The sequence below is a fragment of the Paroedura picta genome, chromosome 7 (genome assembly GCF_049243985.1).
Source record: "Paroedura picta isolate Pp20150507F chromosome 7, Ppicta_v3.0, whole genome shotgun sequence".
NCBI classification, from domain to species: domain Eukaryota; kingdom Metazoa; phylum Chordata; class Lepidosauria; order Squamata; family Gekkonidae; genus Paroedura; species Paroedura picta.
In genome coordinates this window covers 31007039-31030661 of record NC_135375.1, presented here as the reverse complement: position 1 = coordinate 31030661, position 23623 = coordinate 31007039, and the positions used below count along the sequence as shown (strand labels likewise).

The window sequence follows — 23623 nt, the reverse complement described above, 5'->3', positions numbered from 1 at the left end:
AGAACCATAATCTACATCATTCAATGTTTTGTTTATTGAAAATCTATTGCCATCTAGGTGTTTGTCGAATCAACTTCAGCTAAATGCAAAATTATTTAGATCCTTGTGGAATTACTCATGAAATGCAAATAACAGAATGTATGACCCCAAGGCATATATTTTTTATTCTGCAAATAGCCTCCTGAAAGCAAAATACATCCTTTAATAAAGGGTCACTCAAAAGTACCAACAAAAACATTTAGCAAAGAACAGGAACCTAAGGACATGGGTTTACAACCCTAGTTTTGTTTGTGAATTTCGCAGAGTCAATAATCTTTTAACCTTCATTTCATCAACCACTAAAGACAAGAGACATACTGAAGAGCTGTCAAGTTCCACACAGAGCACTAAAAACTATGAAAGAAAGAAACACTAGCTACTTACAAACTTCCTCTTCTTGGAAGGCTCAGCTCCTTCTGCAAATAAAGAAAAAGGGTCATTACATAAACCGTTTACAGCATACAATAACATTTTTTCTTTTAATAGATAATCCATTTTTTCTTTTAATAGATAATCCATTTTTGCGAAGGTTTAGTTTACTGGGAGATCTGCTTGGTTCTTCTTGCATAGTCTGAAGTAGTTATCCAAAATACAGATTGCCTTGGTCATTTCCTCTTACATTTTACAGTATATAATATATCCAAATTCATGCAGACAATTTTCAAACAGTTCTGGTTACAGATTACCATACCAACAGGGATGGCAGCTGGAAGTAGGTATGTGTTACAGGTCATCCTAGAAAATTCTACTAAAAAAATCTGTCTATGAAAGAACTGTCAGGGTGCCATAAAGCAGACGCCAGCCAGAATAGATTTACATTTAATTCTAACAATGGCCCAAGAACAGAGATCAAAACATTCACACAAAACAGGTCCGAATATGCATACAGGGAATTTTTATGCATGTGATTTTTTTTTGGCAGAAAAATCCAAACACATAAAAATTGGAGTAGTTAACCTCAAAAATAAAATCTAAACATGACAACTGATGTCACATGAATCTCAAGAGATAACAGCATTCATCCAAATTTTATACCCTACTTTTCTACACTTTCAAGAGCCGTCAAGGCATTTTACAAATTAAAATATTTGTGACAGAATAACATTTTAACACTATTTTCAACCAACCTCCCCACGAAAAAACACATCATTAAAAAAACAGCAATTAACAATTGTAAACAGTGTTAAAATACAAACAAACCCAACTAGTAGAAGACTGAAACAGAATGGGACTCTCTCCCTGGGTTTTAACACCATGACTAAGAAGGCCCTAGCTCAGGTTGCCATCTGTCTAATCTCAGAATATGTGGGGACCCCAAGCACGGCCTCCAAAGATGACTGCAGTTGTTGGGCAGGTTCATATGGGCAAAGGTATGTTGGCCAAATGTATATTAGCCCAAACCATATAAGGCTTTGCAAGTCAACACTAGCACCTTGAATTGTGCCCTGAAGCAAACTGGGTGCCAATGTATAGGAAAAGACTAGATGGTCCCTACTGATCACTCCAGTCAATATCCTGGCTGCAGCATTCCGTACAAGATGTCATTTCTGAATGTGTTCCACAGGCAGCCCCATGAAGAGAACATTGCAATAATCTAATCTAGAGGTAACCAGGGCATGCAATTACAGTGACCAGATCTTTTCTGCCCAGGGAAAGCTGCAGCTTACTCGCCAGTCAAAGCTGGTAAAAGGAACTCTTGACCACAGCTACCACCTGTTTATCCAGCAGTAGGTCCAAAAGCACCCGCTGTATTTTCATGAGGAGTGCAACCCCATCCAGAACAGGTGACAGGAGATTGACTACCCCTGCTCTAGATGATCCCACTCAGTAGATTCATGTAGATGTTAAAGATCATGGGAAAAAGATAGAACTCTGCAGAAGTTACAGGCCAAAAGGCTGAACATAGCACCCCAGCACCAACTTGTGAAACCTACCCTCCTCATAGGACCAGAAGCACCAAAGATGGTACCTCCCAATCCCAAAACACAGAAAGGTGGTTCAGAAGGATATCATGGTACATGGTATCAAGAGCTGCTGAGAGATCCAGGGGAATTAACAGAGTTGCACTCCCGCTGTCCATCCACCAGCACAACCAAGGCTGTTTCAGTCCAATAAACCAGGACTAACTAAACCCAGATTGGAACTGATCTACACAATACACTCAATGTCACAGTTAGGTTGCCTAGCAACTGACGCACTAGAACCTGAACCTAGGCAACCCTGACATGAGTGTGGGTTTTGCAGAAACAGCTAGAGTGTGCTGAGCAATGTTGGGGGGGGGATGGGATTTCCCATCCCCACAAGTCTTGCAGGTTCCCAGTTTGTTCTTTTCTATGAATTAATTGAAACTTACATATTTTCTGCAAAATAGAATATTTTTCAGTCACTGCACCAATTAGTGGAATATATTTATACTAGTGGAATATATTTATACTAGTGGAATATATTTATACAGAGAGATCTCCTTTGAAAGAACACACAGCAAATACTGCCTATTGAGTAAAACATAGGATGATGAAAGAATGGGCTGCATCCAGAAATTTGTCAACAGAACAAACAAAGTCCATATACGATTTGCTACACAGGCTTCATCAGGGAGAGTCAGAGCATTCACCTAATGCAGGAACTGTCCACAACATTTCTTTCTTTCTTTATATCCACAGCAAATAACGACTCAGTTGCTGTGGACAGTTCCAGCACTAGGTGAATGCTCTGATTCCCCCTGACAAAGCCTGCTGGGAGAAACACGTAGGGACTTTGCACAATAATAAATCAGTCAACTATCACCTAGAGTTTTTTCCTTTTTGTTCTGCTGAATATACGAACAAAATCAGCAATACATACCAATAAACCTCCCTCTAAAAAGGAATTCTGCTGTTTCACATGTTTCTCTATACATCATACTGCCATATAAAAGTACTAATAGTCAAAAATGTACAATCTAATAAAACAAGACAGCTTACAAATACGGTGTGGTGGATTTAGTCATTCTAGAACAGGGGTAGTCAAACTGCAGCCCTCTAGATGTCTATGGACTACAATACCCATGAACCCCTGCCAGCATTTGCTGGCATTTGCTGGCAGGGACTCATGGCAATTGTAGCCCATGGAGGAAGGAACTCACAAGTTGAGCTGAACAATAAAAATAATGTAAAACTTGTTAAATATTTATTATGGTGCACAATTAAAAACAGAATAAAAACTTCTTAAAAACTATACCGAACTAACAGCACATAGAACCAAGGAGCAAACGCGTTTCGACCCTTCCAGGTCTTCCTCAGTGGTCAAGATTATAATAATACACTCTCTATATAACTATACCTATATAGAACTCTCTATAATGTATAGCTGAATGGTTCAGTGGGATCTGTAATGTATAAATTTTATCCTTTTTGGAGACCAATTCCTATGTTATGTCCCTAAAGTCACCACTCTTCGCTATCATTAAGTTCTGACTCAGAGTGTAATCTCATGTGCGTCAGAAAAAATCATTCAGCTATACATTACAGAGAGTTCTAGATAGGTATATTTATAGAGAGAGTGTATTATTATAATCTTGACCACTGAAGAAGACCCAGAAGGGTCGAAACGCGTTTGGTCCTTGGTTCTATGTGCTGTTAGTTCGGTATAGTTTTTAAGAAGTTTTTATTCTGTTTTTAATTGTGCACCATAATAAATATTTAACAAGTTTTACATTATTTTTATTGTTTAGCTCAACTTGTGAGTTCCTACCTGTTAAGGTTGGGTTTTGTTCCTTTTTTGGTTTAGAATTGTAGTCCATGGACATCTGGAGGGCTGCAGTTTGACTACCCCTGTATCCAGAATGTTGTTTACAGAAACTGGTAGCCAGAGGTATCAGGAAAGCATTGCTAGGGGTTGTAACAAAAACAAACAAACAAAAGCACTTTTCAATAAGGAAGTAAGGGTCTACTGCAGGGGTAGTCAACCTGTGGTCCTCCAGAAGTCCATGGACTACAATTCCCATGTGCCCCTGCCAGTGTTTGCTGGCAGGGGCTCGTGGGAATTGTAGTCCATGAACATCTGGAGGACCACAGGTTGACTATCCCTGGTCTACTGTACACCCCTACTTGTTGCCAGGTCAGTCTGAAGTCTATCCTAGGGAAGCTATCGGAACCAATTCCAAACCTGATAGTTTCTGAAGGACAACTCAGAAATCTGGGAAACCGACATGGATTTGTCCCCAACTTGTCCTACCAGACTAACCTAAGGATTGAGTTACGGGCTTATTGGATCATGGGAACTCCATCAACATTCTTTACTGGGATTGCAGTAAAGCTTTTGACAGGTTTCCCCATGATATTCTAATGGGTAAAACGGAGGACTGCAGTTATCAATGGCATTTCATCTGATTAGAGAGAGCTGTCCAGTAGGTGTGTGCATTCAGTTCACCTGAACCAAAAAAATACAATATCTTACTGGTATTTTTCTGTATTTTCTAAACTGAACACAGATTCAGTGATCTTTTTCGGCTACCAGCATACCTGGCTCGAATAAAATATAACTTTTGCCAGGTTTTTATTTGAGCACATTTGGCTATACTAATCAGCTGTCCGTTTTACTCCCCCCCCCCCTCCAAGAGTGGGGAAGCAAGACCAACCACTGAAATGGCTACCAGCCATTTAAAGAAGCATATTTCTTCCATTTCATGTTTTGGACTCCCTCATATTCCTCTAAGGAACCTTAGCTTAATTTTAAACTCACAATGTTCAAACAGCAAAAGAAACATAAGACAGCAAAATACTTAAAACTTGTCTATGTCTTTGTTAGATGTACTGAAAATTCCATGATCTTAGCTTTTTTTAGGCAACCAGTGAATTAAATTCCCAGTCCACAGTTTAAAATATCTGTCTCCAGAGATTAGCAAAGTTCTACTACATCAAGGGATAAATAGTCATTTTGATATAGTTACCCTATCCTCACGGAGGCAGGATCACATAATTGTGTTTAAACTCTAGAAAATGGAGGAATGTGAGAAAAAAGAAAGAGCTATTATACTTATAGGGAGTTCCACTAGGTATCTATGTTTACAAAGAAAGTAATACTTATCCTTCCTAAAATAGTGCAAACAAGAGGGGAAAATAGAAATACATGATCCATTTTAGCTACAATTGCTGTAGAGCTGGAAGAAAATGGAAGGAGATAGTAGTTTTGAGTATCACTGCCCAAGTATATCAATTCTAGTTAGTAAGTTTACAGGAATGTATCTTATCTAGCTGGTCACAATACAAGAGATATGAAAAGGAGGTTTTATGCATCTTAAAAATTAACAGATTTCCCTCTCAACTGATGAATATACACTCCATGCACAGCATCCACACATATTTGGCTCTACTGCTTTTAGATTACAAACCTTGTGCAGATGTACTCCAGTGTAAGCCAATTTTAATCAATAGGAGTGCACTGTTAGAAACATGATCAGATTTTTCAAACAAGAGTAAATAATTCTTTTCAGCTTGGTCTGGGGGTATTTCGCATGCACAAAATACCAGGAACCTGTTCCACAATAGGTTCACAACTAAAATTAGGCTCGTCTGAAAGCACCAAAATTTTTCATAAAATTCTATGAATATAAAAGTGAAAAAGTATAAATATGCTGCTGCATAGTCTGGCTTCCCAAATGCTACAAGAATATGCCACAAACAAAAGATTACTTGCATACACGGACCGTGAAGTATGTGTCAACATCTGAAACGTTTCAGAATACCATGGTCATTCTGTCTTCAAGAATCCTGAACAACTATTTAATTTGTGTTTACAGATGATACAAGAAAGGCCTTCAAGTACAATGGACCACAGATGAAAAGGATACAAACCACAGCTGTAAGGCACTGTAATTCTTTCCATTCATTTACCCATTACCAGTAAATTACAGTAAATTCCAAATATTGATCTGGACACCCTATATGGGAGTGAAGAGGTTCTATTGACTTTTATTGCCTGTTGCTAGGTCCTATTCCAAGGAATCAATAAAAGCTACAATGTTCATAAACAGCTAAAGAGATGGCTAATGTGGATATGAGGAAGCTTTTAGATCCATTGTAAATTCCTTTCTGTCAGTTATAGTGAATATATTTTCAAATATTTAGTGATCTAATGCAAAAGCCTTCTTACAATTACCTAAGCATACTCCCGAACAGATTGTTGGTCATATAAATGTCACTTTCATGGGATAAAACAATCTTTTAAAATCTTGACTGGAAACAGTATCAAACTATACCTTTCACATACATTTATTGCATTCATCACACTAACACCAAGTAAGCGGGGTTTATACCCAGTATACCAAATGTCAAGGCCATAGTCATTTCTAAACAAAGAGCATGCAGCAACCAAGAACATTTTTTTAAAGAAATGAGATCAACCTTTATTGGTGAGAATTTGCATACTCTCAAGCTTTTGATTTTTTTTAAACAGTGTAACATTTGTGTTCTGAATAAAATAGCCATTTCACATTTCAGTTTTCTGTGGAAATTGGCTCAATTACAAGGATTGATCTGTACCAGCTGAAATCTGCCTGTAAACCCACAGTTGTGCCTGTCCTTCCATTAGGAGGAAAACCTGGATGCGCCTAGAAATCAAGCTGTCTGGAAAAGATGCATCCAATCCATGCTGTATTAAAAGTGGCAAAGGGAAGGAGTTACGAAGTCTTGGACATGCAAAGCAAGTACAATGCTCCTAAACAGATGAAGCAGTTAATAGGTTTGCGCTTAAGTGTAACTGTCACTGAGTGGTCTGTGCAGGCACACGGAGGAGAGTACCAACACAGGCCAGCTGTGGGGGTGAAATTTTTTAGCTTTTTACCAATTTCTACACCATTAAGCATCCCCCTCCCTTTGGCTGATATTGAATCTTTACACCTAGTGACATGGGAAGCACTCTTTCACCACCATGGAGCCAAGTGCAAACTCCACAGGAAAAGGTAGACTCTAGAGTGGTGAAAGGACAGAGGGATGTGTGTCTGCACAGAAGACCACTCTATTAACAACAGCCACAGGTTTATGCCAATAAAGGTTTTCTGAATCTCAACAGTGTAACCCTGTTTTCATCGTTGTGACTTCTGTGTAGTCCCACATGGGAGAATAGCAAGCTTAGCAGGTGTGGAGGAGGAGGAGGTGGGATGATCTGCAGAATAAACTCTGTAACACTGATTTCCCCCTCAGCTGACTCATTCCTGGAATAATTCCTCCAAAGCATCCATTTTTTCCCAGGGAAATTGATCTGTGTTTCTTGAAGATGAGATGTAATTCCAGGGAATCTATACAGTAATGATTCATTCATTAAGAGAGCATGGACCAAGTCATTGTCTTATAAACTTCCGAGATGGAAACCTTGTGCAAAATAGCTTCTGAAAAAAATTGTGCTGTGGTGGAAGGGGACTTCATGGGGAATGGATGTGGGACCTTGGTACTATAAGTACGCATGTTTCACACCACACTGCTTGGAACGAATGCACTGACCCTTACAGGGGCCAGTGAAGCATATGAATAAATACAGATTTTTATGGCAATCATTTGTCCAATGCAAGTAGAAAATTAGGACATACGGAGTGTATGGAAGCTCTTTGCTGTCTGAGGATGGAAAGGGAAAAAACGGGTGGAATGATGTTCTGTGAAAGATGGAAAACCAATACCAATTTCGGAAGGAATGTAAGGCCTGGTCTAAGACACAGGAAAAGTGTTTCCATGTTCCAAGAAGTTTCCTGGGAGACTCTCAGGAATGTGATGTGTTAAATTCTCTCTCTCTCTCTCTCTCTCCACCCTCCCCCCCTGCTCTCCAAGTAAATAAAATGCCCAGCAACTGCTAATATGCTCCACACTTTGGTACAGAAAGATTCCCATCTTGCCGTGTCCTACCTCTGAAGATTCCAGCCACCATTACTGGTGAAACCACCAGACCATGGCTACACAGCCTTGAAAAACTACAACAAAAGCATTAGGGTTATATTGGACCCATCATTACTATTGGAGAAGTAAGTCAATGAAGGCACAATTTTTTAAAAAAATTCCAATGTGGTTTAGGCCTGAAGGTTGCCCCCTACCTTGACTCAGCTGATGTGACCACCTAAATGGTAACATCAATAATGATAATATACTCTGCACAGGTCTCCTCCTCGAAATCAAATTGGAGGCTCCAGGAGGCAGAATACAAAGCATGGCTGTTAGTGAGAGCTAGACAGAGTATATATATTAAACCCATTCTACAGCCACTCCACTGACTGTCCATCAGTTACCAAATTCAATTTTTGTGAAATCCCTTCATAGTCTTGGACCTTCGTATCTCCAAAGCCACTTCTCCACCTATATCCCACCACAAAAGCTTCACATCTCCTTTTGCCTCCTGCAAAATATCAACAACTTCCTATTCTTATGCTTTCTGTAAAGACCTTCTTGCTGTGGAACCTGCCTGAGGCAGTAAGAAATAGCCCATACTCCTGGCATTTCACAAACTCTGTGAAACACAATTATTCAAGACAGCATAAGAAACATGACTACATCATAATATACTGTCCATAAAATGCACTGGATTTTTATCTAGGTAACACCATGTTCTCCATAGTTTAACATGTCATGTTTTAAACTTATGCTTTGTTCATACAACAGCTTTGTTTCAAATTTCTGCAATTCTAGTTTTTATTCACTGTTTACTAGATTATGATCCTATTGATTGCATTGATTTATGTTGTGTAATCTGTTGAGTCTCAGTAAGAAAGGCAGGTAATAAAATAAAATAAAAGAGCAGGGAAAGGGTAGAGGATATAGGAATGACAGGAGGACAGCTCCTTTACATAGACAAAGGTTAACAATAGACAATGGACACTGTGTGGACTGTTAGTCACATATGTAGATCAAGGGACAAGATAAAATAAATGGAGGTCTCAAAATTTTCAAGAACAGGCCCTGGTCAAGGCAAGCATTAATACTGTTTCAGCTTGCACTTTCAGCAACCATGTCATTGTTCTTCAATCAAGTAGGGAGCCAAACTTTTTGGTGAATCCCCAATAGGCTTTCAGACATTTCCCTTTTTGTTAAACTTTTTTCGTTCCTGGACTCCTGTTTGGGTTAAGCTTTTTCTCCTTTTTGTAGTTGCAGGTTGGTTGCTACACTGTTTGCTCTCTAGAAATCATGTTGATAAACTGATTGTCCTATCTGTGCTGCTTGAAGGATTTTGAAACCAACATGAAAGATCCATTTATGCCTCATGATCTGATGGAGAATGCAGACTAGGAGACAGCATGAGGTTACCCTCAGGGTCTCCAAATCCCAAAGGATGTAGTAATGAAAGTTGCTTCATAATGTCCTTCTCTGACAGAAGACAAGGTGGACTGGAAAATACAGAACAGTGAGAAATCTTCTTAGACTAATCCCATTCACCGATTCAAGAGTCTCTTCATTATTTATGCTGTGATCTCACAGAAGGCTATCAAGACAACATCTTGCAGACATAAGCTGCTGCCAGGTCACATTCTCAGCAACAACTCTTACTTCTAACAAGATTTGAGACATAGCTTACTAGATAAAATATTCACCTCTTTGAACTCCGTTATAGCAAATACAAAATAAGTCTATTAAAATGATAAAACAGATTATTTGTAGGATAGTTACAGTAAGAGTTGGAATTACACTTCTATATCATATTGGCCCCCATAAAACTGTGTCTGGAACATCCAAGCTACACAACGACAACATATTCTTCATTGGAGAAGATCAAGAAACTAGTGCTTTAGTGAATTTAGATAACAACTCCATGTAGGATTGTGGAACCATAGAAAATAGACCTAGTGAAATCCTTTAGTAAGCTTTACTAGAATGCAGCCTGACCAAAGATTCACAGAAACCAGAAGACCTGTGACAGCCATTGCTCGCAATCGAGAGAGTCACATATGCTTGCTGAATCCCATATGCAAGATAAGGAAAACAAAAGAAGTCTACTGCAGGTTGCAAGAGACCCCACTGTACCCTTCAAGTATGAAATGCTGCAGATTTAGGAATGTGCATATGTGGAGGAATACCATCCGAGGGGCCATTCTCAGGAGACTGCTCAGATAGCAAACTCTATCATTCTACAGCCTCTTGTGGCGCAGAGTGGTAAGGCAGTCGCCTGAAAGCTTTGCCCATGAGGCTGGGAGTTCAATCCCAGCAGCCGGCTCAAGGTTGACTCAGCCTTCCATCCTTCCGAGGTCGGTAAAATGAGTACCCAGCTTGCTGGGGGGGTAAATGGTAATGACTGGGGAAGGCACTGGCAAACCACCCCATATTGAGTCTGCCATGAAAACGCTGTAGGGCGTCACCCCAAGGGTCAGACATGACTCGGTGCTTGCACAGCGGATACCTTTACCTTTACCTTTACCATTCTACAACCTTCTTGTAAGAGGGACAACACAGCCCATCAGAAAGGATCAAAGCAATTACTCTTGAGACCTTTGACGGTCCAAAGGTGCCAAGGTACGCAATGACGATGCATGAACCAATGGAAATGTGTAAACTGTAAAGTGACAGGTTTGGAAAGTTACAAAAGATATATACGTGCTTTGCATTACAGTCCCATTGCTGTTGATCTACCTATCTGGGACTCTTACCTGATTCTTTTGGGTTATTGGTTTAATTGATTTAGCTAAATCTCGCACTCAAAACTTGGCTTCTTTCAGAATCACACTGTAAATATATCAGCAAGAAACCTTGCATTGGGCAATTTTAGTGCCATGGGAATTGAAAGATGGCAGGGGGGTACAGTTTTTTTAATTTTCCTAATTTTGATTGAGCTACAGCGGGTGTTTATTATTGCAACTATGTTCACTTTCTCCCCTGCTCGTCTGGGCTGAGTGATGGGCTGAAGCCGAAGAGCCACACTGAAGAGCCACACTGAGATGCACCACTAAACTCTGCCTTTTTAACATTTTGACCATGGAAGTACCACTGAAATTTTTTCAAATTTGTGGGTCTGGGCTATTTGGCCTTGCCCCACAATGGGACATTCCATGCCCTGTCCTTCAATCCTAATAGGGACTCCCTGTCATTGGGGAATGCCCTTCTAATTTCTTGGCAAGCTAATCTGTTTTAGTGGGGGGAGTGGTTCTCTGTATTGCTGTGCAGCTTGCAAACTCGACAAGGTTCATTTATGGTGCATTCTGTCCTTCCTTTGGCCATTGTTTTCACACCTGTTTTCATTGCTTTCATTATTATGGCACAGATCTGCTTATTCTCACTCGTGACAACTTGATCAGCTCCTTTCCTGCATTGTAACAACAGCTGCCAACTTTCCTAAGTGGCAAGTATCATTCCTTCAATATCATATCTTGCACCTCTATGTGGAAAAGTGTCTCTAATTCAGCTGTAACAAGGTTTGGACCCTGCTTATTGTGCTGTTGATTATGTTTTGGCCACTGTTTGAAATGTATACTCTCGAAACCTTTCCTTTCCAGGTTTTGAAAGATGTTGCAAAAAATGTGTAACCCCTCATTTTATTTTTTTTTTTGTACTTTTCTGGTGCATCATTTAGAATATAATTTTTTAGTATGCAGCACTTCCAACTGTGGCAAATTGTGGGTGCTAATCTATGCCCCCTCCGTTCATGACATTTCACAGGTTGACGCCCAGGCCAAGATCCCTTCCCACAGACTGTCTCTCAGTCCTCATGATGCACATGGTCACCATCTTCTCACAACTCATTCATTGTGAGTCAGTAAAGGCTACCACACTCCCTTATGAGAGCATAGCTGTTCAATGCCACTTTATGTATCATGGCTCTCTTTTCAAAGGAGTGCTGCTTTTCTTTGCCACGTTCCTGCATGTATTTCAGTTGAGACACTTGTTATTATTATTATTATTATTATTATTATTATTATTGAATTTATTTCCCGCCACTCCCTTGCGGCTCGTGGCGGGTTACAACAGTATAAACCCCCTAAAATACATTAAAACCAAATAACATGTCAATATTAATGACTACCTGGCAAGAGCGGCTAATCAACTACCCATTCCCCCTTAGCAAGTGGAGAGGGGATACTGATGGTACTCATGTCTAATCCCAATCCTCAGGTCCCGGGGGGGCGTAGGTGTTAAGCCTGGTCTCAACCGTAAACCTGGCGGAAGAGCTCCGTCTTGCAGGCCCTGCGGAACGATGGAAGGTCCCGCAGGGCCCGCAGTTCTCCCGGGAGCTCATCCCACCAGGCAGGGGCCAGGACCGAGAAGGCCCTGGCCCTGGTCGAGGCCAGGCGTGCTTCCCTAGGGCCGGGGACGACCAATAGATTTTCTCCCGCAGAACGTAAAGCTCTACGGGGGGTCTATTGGTCTCTGTTGTGAGGGTCCGGGGTCTCGGCTGGAGTGCACCTGCCCTTCCCGGGCGACTTCGGGCTTGTAGCGACGAAGCGTCCCCCTCCAAACTGGGGGTGAAGGATTATCCCAATCAGGACCGGAGCCCTCAGAGTCAGTCTCACCCTCCACCCCCGGTTCGGCTGTCTCTCCCTCCAAGCCTACCCAGAAGGCGCAATCTGATGGCACCCCTGCTTCTCTCAAAACACACTCTCATTCATCTTCGTCTTGCAGTTTCTCTTTACTCCGTTACAGCCTCTTCCCCCTGCCCCGTGCCACTGCCTCCTTTTATCCCTCTCCCGTGTCTTCCCGTTTCTTCCTTTTCCCCGCCCCCCGAGGCCTCAAAGGTTTCCTCCCGCCACCAACGCCGCCCTGCCTCATAAGAAACCCCACACTTCGTCCCGGCCAGCCGCAGGTGATCTCTGCCCGGCTGCTGCAACTTGCTTCCGGGTTGGGCATCCTCCGCAGAGCCCGTGGCACAGGCAGAATACATATACACACACACACATACACACACCAAAGGAAAGGGAGCAGATCAGATAAGTCACACCTATCAAGTCACATCTGTTCCTCTCCCAAGACTTTAATCTAAATTTTGAGACAAAGGAAACAAAATGAGGGCAAAGAGGCAGGCCAGGGATAAACAAGCATTAATCTCAGTTACATGTACTTTAATTTGGTTGTAGGAAGGTGTTGTGATTCAGTGAGAAGAATGTTTCCAAAAAGAATGTTGCTTTGCTGGAATAGAACAAACACTAATTTGACCAGACAACCATATCTGGGCATCCCAGCAAATTGGCCTTTGATTCAAGGTTTTGACAGCCTTCCATCCTCCACTTCTTCCTAGAAATGCAGAGAAGTAGAACTACTTTGTGAGAAAGGTTAGATCAAGACTTCATATAGGTTAGCCCTTTTTAAGTCTCGTATTGTGTACTTCAATCCAAACCCCATGTCCTCCTCCACACTACACTAGCATTATTCACATGGAAATTACCATGTCAAAATAATTGTTTGTCAAGTATATATTCTGAAGTGAAAACAAGCTACAAACACTTAATCTTTCCTTACATTGACATTTTCCCCCAAAAAGCATAAAAGCCATTTTGCTTTCTGTTGGAATTTCAAAATTTCTCACAGAACATTCTGAACAACAGTGATATAGTAACAAGAAAAATAAGTGAAACAAAATTTGAGTCCAGTGACACCTTTATGACCAACAAAGTTTTACACAAGGTAAAAGCTTTTGTGTGCATCTGTACTTGTTTAGAGATGAGAGCCAGCTTGGTGTAGTAGTTAGGAGTAGAACTTCTGATCTAGTAAATCAGGTTTGATTCTGCTTTCCCCCACATGCAGCCAGCTGAGTAGCCTTGGGCTCGCCACAGCTCTGATAAAGCTGTTCTCACCGACCAGTAATATCAGGGCTCTCTCAACCTCACCTACCTCAAAGGGTATCTGTTGTGGGGAGAGGAAAGGGAAGGTGATTATAAGCCGCTTTGAGACCTCCTGCTGGTAGAGAAAAGCAGCATATAAGAGCCAACTCTTCTTCATACCATGAATTCTTTGGTGGTCTTAAAAGAGCCAGTGGACTCAAATTTCGTTGTGCTGCTTCAGGCCAACATGGCTACTCACCCAAAGGAAAATAGGTGCAATTACTGCAAAGGTAAAATGTGTCGACATAATGATATGAAATTTCACTCATTCAGCATTTTTAAGTAGCCCTTAAGTCCACTCACTTTTGCAGCTGTTGGTTCCACTAGCCTCTGGCGATGCCGACTTGAGTTGAAATGACTCTTCTGAGATGTCCCTTCCTGACAGTGAATACGAGATGGCAAAGGGAAGAAAAATACAAACAGGGGAAATGGAACATGGGAGGCAAGGTGATGGAATGGGAAATGATCAGAGAAGGGAGAGGGAGAGTATTTAACTGGTGTACTTGCACTATATTGAAAAGTAAGTTAACTTTCACTATTAATTATACTAAAGATAGATACAGTTTATAATATTGCAGAGAGAAAACTATGGAAACAATCCATACAAGTTAAGAATCTTACTGGTTTCAGTGAGCACGATTTAAGCACCCCTTTAACTCTGGATGCATTGTACTGTATATGTTAAATGAATAAATTGTTAAGGGAAAATGTGTCAGCTACCCATATTAATGTCAATGTCCAGCCAAATATCACTAAATCTTAAATCAAGAAAGATTCCTCCTACAGAAAAATGCACATGTTTTAAATAAATTACTGATATTAATTCCAGATTCTTACACTTTGTTTAGCAACAAATGATGGAAATTGTATGAACCACACTTCCTTAATCACTCCTTGCTCAGCTATTTAAAGGGCATTCTTGCACATAATGAATGCACTACAGCCTCCTACAGTTTGTTGCAGAGGGTTCCTTCAAAAACAAACAAAGTTATCACTGGACTTAGAGCTACAAATAAAACTACTGCTGTTTCCAACAACAACAACAAAAAAACAATGAAATTCTTCATGTATAGCCTTCAGGCAAAATGTAGTTTGCCAGTGTGACTGATTTCATGGCAATTTAGAAATTGGCATCATTTGATCACTCATCAGTTCCCCTAATGAAAACAGTTGATTAGGAAATTGATTGATCCCGTCATCCCCCTAGAAGTTTTGTGAGGAAAGTAATGCAGTGTTGCGATGCATTCCTCTCCAACCCCAGCCCAATGCAAAGGATTGCTTGGCTGGCAACTGGTGAGCAGCTTACTGAAATGGCAAAGGAACTAGGGAAAGGGGGGCCAGACAGAGAGGTGGAAATAGCATTATGTAAAAACATCATTCCATGGTCAGACCACCATGCCCTGAAGGCCCGACTGAGGACATCACCCCTACTCCGGTTGGGTGACTGTATTTTAGTCCACCCGCAGAGACTTATGGAATCCGATTCTGGAATGCTCTTCGGAACCTAAAGCCCTCGGGATCTTGGTGGTGGCATGGTGGAAGACTGACAGTCCTACTTGTTGGCTGCCATTGACAAGATTGCTCCTTGGCGCCCCCTTCACCCTTGCCTCAAACATGCTCCATAGTATTCCCAGGAGCTTCAGGAGAGGAAGAAGGGACGACTAGTGTGGGTATGGTGGAACACTCGCAACGAGGCAGCATGGACATCTCATAACACGCATACGAAGGCACACGAGAATGTGGTGAAAGTTGCAAAACGAGATTTCTTTGCTGCGGAAATCGCATCCACAAGCTCTTGCCTGCCACAATTGTTTAGAGTGATTAGATCTCTCATCACCCTTGAGGAAGGGTGCCAAAATATTAGGGAATTGGATTTGAGCTGTGAGGCTTTATAAAACTATTTTGCGAACAAAGTCCTGTCGCTCCGCCAGGACCTTCCTGCTACGATTGATACAGGGTATAACTGAAGCATCCGAGTACCTATGGAAGCTGAAGTAAGTGGTTATTATGTTTCTGTGGTTGCTTGAATATTAATCTTGGAGAAATAGAGAACAACAAAAAAATGAAGAACAAGACATCTGTTCTACAAGATCCAAAAGATCAAAAGACCCTATCAGAGCTGACAAAGTTCCAGAGGGCCTACAAGATGGCACTCTTCCACCAGGCATATGGTTGGGGCCAATATATAAGCATAACATGATTTCAAGTAAGGCTCCCTTTTATTACTACTTTTTCCCCTCTATCTTCCATTCCATCTGAAACTTTGAAGTAAAGCCCTGAACATATTCCACTAGGCATTCAACGACTTTTACCTCACCATCAACCTGACAATGAACCAAAACTATGCAAGAAATACATTTTCTGGACACTACTGTAAAAATATACAATAGGCACCACCTTATACTGGAAACCTGCTGGCAAAAAATACCTACATACCTTCAGATACCATCCTAAACATAACAATTCACTGTGTACAGCCAGGCTCTACATTACAGTCACATCTGTTCCAGTCCTACAAACAGAGATTCTCACCTGAGATGATACTGTAAGGTTACCTCAATGTTTTAGAGTAGCGATCCCCAACCTGTGGGCCACGGACCACATGTGGTCCTTCGACTAATTAGAGGTGGGCCCCGAAGGACACCTTCTCCCCCCCCCCGGCCCTTTACAACACACTTCATTGTTGTGGCGTGTCTGTATCTTATTTTGAAGGGATGTTTAAACATTACCATAGCGATCAGAGAGCACTAGGGCAGTGGTTGAGAGTAGAGGAGTAAACTACCCCCCCCACCGGGCCTCAGTAAAAGGCGCTGAGTGGTCCCCGGTGAGTGGTCCCTGGCGTTGAGTGGTCCCCGGTGATAAAAATGTTGAGGACCACTGTTTTAGAGGAGATGGATAGAGTGCAATGTCAGGGTCTCTGTTAATTACTCTCAGCAATCTACAATTAAGTATACGTTTGCCCATTAATCTCCAATCTTGACATATTTAATTTCCCTCAGATCTTAACCCAAACAAATGGTAGCCTTATAAACTAAGCTTGTTACTCCTGTTTGGTCCTAGAATCTGTTAAACATTCTCATTATGCTGTAAGCTATTTTACTGCTCATCCTCTACCTATATGTGTTGACTGGTAATTCACATTTCATTGTTTCTGAGGAACTGTGTGTGCACGTGAAAATGTATACCTTAAATAAAACATAGTTGGTCTTAAAGGAGCCACTGGACTCAAACTTTACTCTGCTACTTCAGACCAACACAGCTACCCATCTGAATGTATTCTAAGGGATGAGAGTCAAAAGCTATGCTGTGCATGTTTTTATATTAGTACTTTTAAAACAATTTTAATGTATTTTTACTATATTACCAAACTAAGCTCCAACCAAAGAGTTATATTGTATAATATAAGCTTGATGTATTAAGACCTGTGACTTCTAACCTGGCAAGCCAGGTTTGATTCTCCACTCATCCACATGCAGCCAGCTGGGTGACTTTGGCCTAGTCACAGTCCTGTTAGAGCCATTCTCACAGAGTAGTTTCTATCAGAGCTCTCTCAGCCTCACCTCACATGGTGACTGTTGTGGGGAGAGAAGGGAAAGGCAATAGTAAGCCTTTCAAGGAGTGAAAAACGGGGCATAAAAACCAACTGTTGTTCTTCTACTACCTGTCTTGTATCCTGACTTGGTCACAAGAAAAGGTAAGTATATGCATATTTTAATTAAAACAACAACAAAAAATCAATTTAGCAGTTACAGTTTTTGGTCCTTCTGGCTGTTAATGAAATCTTATACTAGTTTTATTGTGAAAGACAAAGGAACCATTTGTTATGACAGAAAGAGCTACACTGCATTGTGTTACATCCAGTTCCCCAGCAGCAAACCAGCAAACCATCCTCCATTGTAAAGCAGTAGCTGGAGAATTGCATAAAGTAGATTCCCCAAACTATGTAGCACTAGACAGAGGAGAACAACCAGCAAGCCACACGCTTAGGAAATGTGTGGAGCCAAAGTAGTGCTACCTACACCTCTAGTGCCCGCCCTCGCACCTGCCTCCCTCTCCCTTCTCCCAGGAATGTTTTTTTTTAAAGCAAACTGCCTGGAACAATGAATAGGTGTTAAATCATCCAGGCAAAGCAAAAAAATTAAAAATTTCCCACCAGTTAACACACAAAGCATGCCTCTCTAAAGTCCCCCCCCCCAAAAAAAATTGGGAACAAGATTAATGTTTTACCTTTTAAAGTTTTACTTTAAAAAATTAGCTGGCATTGTGGTTCCTTTAAAACATGGAGAAAGGTGGCAAAGAAGCACAGGAAAGCGAGAGAGCCAGAAGGTGAGGAATGGCCAGAGGCGCATTGTTTTTTTAGTGTTACACCATTGCACTGGCATAATGCTTTTTTCCCCCCATGTGCGGAATTTCCCATTCTTTCTCTGGGACCAGACCTATAAACTGTTCAAATTGCTGCCTAGGAGGAGATGAGTTTCCTACATGGAGCTTAACATCTGCCCAGCTGCCAGGAAGGGGCAAGGTGGATGGCTGAATTACCTGAGTGGGTCCACAAAAGTTTGAGACATGCAGAGCATGCCGAATAATCCACATGAGGTTCCATTCCCAAACTCATAATAGAGTTAAGGGAAATCTACCCATCTGGGGCAGGAACAGTTAAAAGGTCTGGACATCCTGCCACTAGCCTGCAAACCAGGACCAGGGGACAAGGGAGAGAACAGAGTAAAGTCTATATCGACCAGTTTTTGTTTGGCAGAGCGTGTGTCTGTTCCAATTAAGACAGCATTAGTTATTGTACAACACCAGTTATCCAACTTAGGTCACATCAATGATTGTACAACTTAGTCTCAGTCTTTGACTTTCTTTCAGTTAGTTCTGTAACACCCTATAATGTTTTAATGTATAGTTTTCGCAGTATTTTCCCAACACTATCTAACAGCATATGGTTTAACCAATGTCCTTATGCTCTAGACTTCAAATTCTATTTTAATAAATCACTAAATATCTTTCTCTCTGAAGTGTTAGGACTCTGCTTAAATTTCTCATCTTTGTTCCTAGTTTATCTTCCATGCGTAGGCTAGAAACCCCTCACTGGGCTAGACTGCATAGCATGCAGGAGAAAGGGGGGTGGAGAGAATACATACACAGTTTCATAAACACTGAGCCCGATCTACACCTCAAATAATAGTAAGTGCAGATATATAGCTTCCTCCAGGCCAGGCTGGATTCTGGAGATTTTTGGTAGAGGGACCACTTGGGCATGAAAATTGGGTCTGTGTGGGTAGGCAGGTAGTTGTGAGTTCCTGTATTATGCAGTGGGTTGGACTAGATGACCCTGGAGATCCCTTCCAACTCTATTATTCTATGATTCTATAGCTTCAGATTTGCATATCAGTTTTTTATTTATCATTGTCCATTTGACTAAGATATGATCTAACAACTCAAGGCCGTCAGTATTAGTTACCTATTGATCATTTTACATCTTTTAAAAGATCCAAGAAGATAGGAGTAACATGTTTTCCATACTTCTGCAACTGTTGATATTCTCAGAAAAAGAGAACCCTGCAAAACTGATCTTGAAACAGCAGACCTAGTGGTCACATCAAAATAATGTAAAAATCCTAAAATGTTTGAGAACATTTTCATTTGTGTGAATTTGTTCTTACCCCGCATATTGGCATTGTTTCAAAACACAAAAATGAAATTAATCCAATCCAAACTCATCCAACAGTCAAACTCATATACAGATTCCACCTGCCATAGCTCTAGGTAATTTGTTCTTACCCCGCATATTGGCATTGTTTCAAAACACAAAAATGAAACTAATCCAATCCAAACTCATCCAACAGTCAAACTCATATACAGATTCCACCTGCCATACCACTAGGTATGTAATTTCTACGTTCCTGCCTCTTTACCTATTTGCATTTAATTTATTATTTTCTGGTTCATCATCTTGTGGCTTCTCATGTTCAAATTAATTAGCTGTTATTATACACTGGCTCAGTTGCCATACTTCATATCATCATCATCTTATCATGTAGATGTAGATGTAGATATAGATATAGATCAAAATGTCCCCAAATATTACTTTTTAAATGTCCTAACCAGAATTTAAATGAATCAAAGACTCCCATAAATGTATCAAAGTGTGGCATAAGATATCTATGAAAGTTAGATGTGCTGGAGAATGAGATGCTGCAATTACAGTCCATTAAATGTTTTAGTGGGCACTGGTAATACAATGGCTACAAAGACAACAAAGAATGACAGTTCTTGTTTTTTCCTACCAGAAATCACACTGCTTTTTAGTCTTCCTTTAATAATTTTTCCTTACTCATCCTTCAGTAACTATATAAATCTTAATGATTAGTGCCCTATATATAGGCCTGCAACTATTGATTTCAGTATTCTCCCATATACAGTAATGCCAGACTGGTTTTCCAAAAGCTGTTTCAAGTCTGACCTTTAGATGTGACAATCTTTTGCCCATCAGCCAAGGTAGCTGATTCCAATCTGGGCACTCTCTCTTGAATTGAGTACCTTCAAGTTTACTTGCTTATTAAAAACCATACAGCCTTTTGCTGTGTTCCAGGATGCAGTACATCTTGCAACGCTAATGTCTAAACTGTTTCTTACAACAACCTCAGTATCAAAATACTTAAATCAACTCAGTTCAACAAACAATTAAAACAACTCTAATTTGCACTTCCTGACAATTAATCTCAAATATGTCCAACCACATTTGAAATCTGTAAGGGTTGATATGATACAACAAGCATGTATTTTCTTCAGTTTTAAAGAGTATACAGAAACATATCACTACCCACAGCAATCCATTTATGCTTCAACATAGCTGTCTGGATAAACAACAGCATTAAAATAAATTTATCTCTCAATCAAGTACATTTCCCAAAGGTCATTTTGTTACTGAGACAGATAATTGGCATTTCCACAATCTAATGATCTAACGTTTTGTGCAATGAGAAATGACAGATATACTTTAACACACCAAACAAATGTTTTTCACTTATTCTATTTGCAAACTCTTTTGGAGCTCTTTTTTTATTTACTTATTTATTCATTATATATTTATATACCACCCTCTCCTGAGGCTCAGGGTGGTTTATGTGTAACTGGAGAAAAACAGTACAAATGACATGATAAAATTGAACAATAGCAATACAGTAATAACAGGAGAACAACATAATAATGGAAACAAATATGGTGAGAACATCCATTTAACTGTAACATAACCAGACGTCCAGCCTTTGGGGGCATTTCCCCCATGTTCCACGGTGTTTTCAACATGGGGGGAAGGAGAGCCCGCATGCCACCTGCCGCCGCTGCCGTTGTCTCTATCGCCCCACTGCAACCCTTTTTAAGGGGAGGGGAGGGGGGACCGCCTGCTGCCGCCGCCGCCACCGTGGCAGCGGCACGTCCCGCCATGTAGGGCCAGTGATTTGGTCACTTTACTGAAAGCCCCATGGGATAGACATATCAGTGGTGGTTTGCATGGGAGGGGGGCTCAGGGGCCAATGGAAGGTAATTGAATTCAGGTCAACCTCAACCAAATGCCTGGCAGAAGAGCTCCCATTTGCAGGCCCTGCAGAACTGTTTAAGCTCCACTAGGGCTCTGATCTCCTCCGGAAGCTTGTTCCACCAGGTGGGGGCCAGGATGGAAGAAGCTCTTTTGCTTGATGGTAATTGCAAATGTGGGTCTTCGTGAGCCATGGAGTGAAGATTACAGTTTGAAGAGCTCTGAGAACTATATTTAAAAAAACAAACAAAAACCTCTTCATTCCCCTGATTCAAATATCACCCAAAAGTCATTCTGGCATCTGTTTTAGGCATAGAAAATGTGTTTTATATTAGCATATATAACAACAACAACAAGCCTTTAATAGCATATAAAAGTACGGAGGGAATATAAGGAGGAAACGTGCAAAAGGATCCACTGCCAGAGAAAACAAAGGCAAAGGTCATACTTTAGAGTAAGACATAATACATTCACCATTTCTCATGGCGAGATATAAAAACTTTGCAACTGGTTCAATTATATCAGGTTTCTGGGATGTCAAAAGAAACTGAATTAGCATATATGTAATTATATTTATTTCTTTTTAGAATTGTCTTGAGGGTACCTATTGGGATAGAAAATAACAGAAATAGACTGCACTTGCTGCTCTTTTAAGTTTATGCCAATCTGAGAACCTGCTAAATTTGTTAAATATCACAGCAGCAACAGCAGTGGTCAATGTGGTTATGAAAGTATTATTTACTCAAAACCCACAGCTAGCTCATCAGCAAAGAACCAAAAAGAAACAAAATATGGTGTTCTTTATGGCTCTAAGAATCCAATGGACTTTGACTAAAACCATTTTCAGTATTTCTTTATTGAGACATATTGCTTGGTAAAGGATCTGACATGAAGGAACATTAAGCTTATGCTCTCCTTCCAAACATAACACCAGTCGGTTTTGTAACATATTGAAAGCATTATCAGGAAATGTTGGTGCAATTATCAAAAGGCATTAATGAGAAGTACGATATGGGCTACAGACATTTAGTTTGGCCAAATGCCAAATACTCTAGCTAGTAATGTAGCAGGATCTTGTTTTTGTTTTTCTGCTACAGAAGGCCACCAGACTACAGAGGCAAGTGACCCCATGGGGAACAGCATTAACTCTTTCCTGAAGCTTGAACTTTTTAGCTTCAGTAGTAGCAGGGTAGACTCTCACAGAATAAAGAGCCTTTTAGATAGCTAAAAACTACTGGCCAAAACTACCAATCGGCAAGAGTGGAAACGTTTTATAAACAAGCCAAAAAATCCAGCGGCACCTACAGCAAAATAATGGCTGAAAGGACAACCTGCTCCACCAATCGCCAGCTAAAGGATAAAAGGAAGAAGATTGCTTGGCAGGCATAATGCCTCGAAAACCCAAAGTAAACAAATGCACTGTGCGATCTTGTGGCAACTAATATAAAAATAAGGATGACTCCAGATATACATAATTTGAGAAGTGAGCCCACTATGGAAACAAACTCATAGTATTTTGTTTCAATATACAGTCTTCAAGTTCACAGGAACCCCACTCGTCCCATTTATCTTATTTGGAGTTTCCAACTGAAGCTGGCTGCTCACATAGTTTTTATGCCTCGAGATGGCTTTCTGATAGCAGCAAAATATATCAACAACAACAACAACAACAACAACAGCAACACTGACAGACTGGCGCCTTCTGGCATCACAAGGCCACTGCCGCTCCAGTTTTTCTATTTAAAAAAAAAGGATGCAAAAATGTATAAGGCAAAGAACAACTATCAATATACATAACTGGTCTTTTTAAATCTTTTAAAATAAATGCTGAAGGGAGAGACAAAGCAAATGAAATGCATTATTAATTCATTCAATATGCCATTTAAATGCAGAAAGAACAGGGACTTCCCTTACTAGAAAGATGTAAACTGGGGCACATAGCTTTTGTACTCTGCATGCACGAAACACATGTTAAGGATTACGGTGTTATGGGGAGTTAGGGATGAGGCCACAGATGCATATCCTGAAAGGAGCAATCTAATCTGTTTAGGAATTTGTAAGGAATCTGATGTTATTTAAGCATTATTAACACCAAGTAAAGCAGAAAGTTCCTGTTTTCATGACAAAATAAAAATGTTTTCACTACACTACTAACCTGGTGCCCCTGGAAATATATAAAACTAGAGCTATAAAACAATGAAAACTGAACATCCAACCTACTATAACAATATTAGTCTTGATACATGCAACTATGGCTGCAGAATGTGCCTATGCAATCAAACTTT

At 40.5% G+C, this 23623-nt stretch overlaps 1 protein-coding gene across 8 annotated transcripts in view; it reads right to left on the bottom strand.

Moving 5' to 3' along the window:
* The window catches only part of MAST4 (microtubule associated serine/threonine kinase family member 4), a 275824-nt gene that overhangs the window by 172030 nt on the left and 80171 nt on the right, over nt 1-23623 (bottom strand). For 4 of the 8 annotated variants that reach the window (XR_013233058.1, XM_077347278.1, XM_077347279.1 and 1 more), the window contains 2 exons: nt 14102-14176; nt 424-455 (listed from right to left, as the gene is read on the bottom strand). Coding sequence is in view for 7 of the 8 variants with exons in the window: in XM_077347278.1 (XP_077203393.1) it covers nt 424-455; nt 14102-14176 (107 nt within the window). In the remaining variant the exon portion in view is untranslated. The remainder of the gene's footprint in view (nt 1-423; nt 456-14101; nt 14177-23623) is intronic. The other 4 variants (XM_077347280.1, XM_077347281.1, XM_077347287.1 and 1 more) reach the window with 2 other exon arrangements.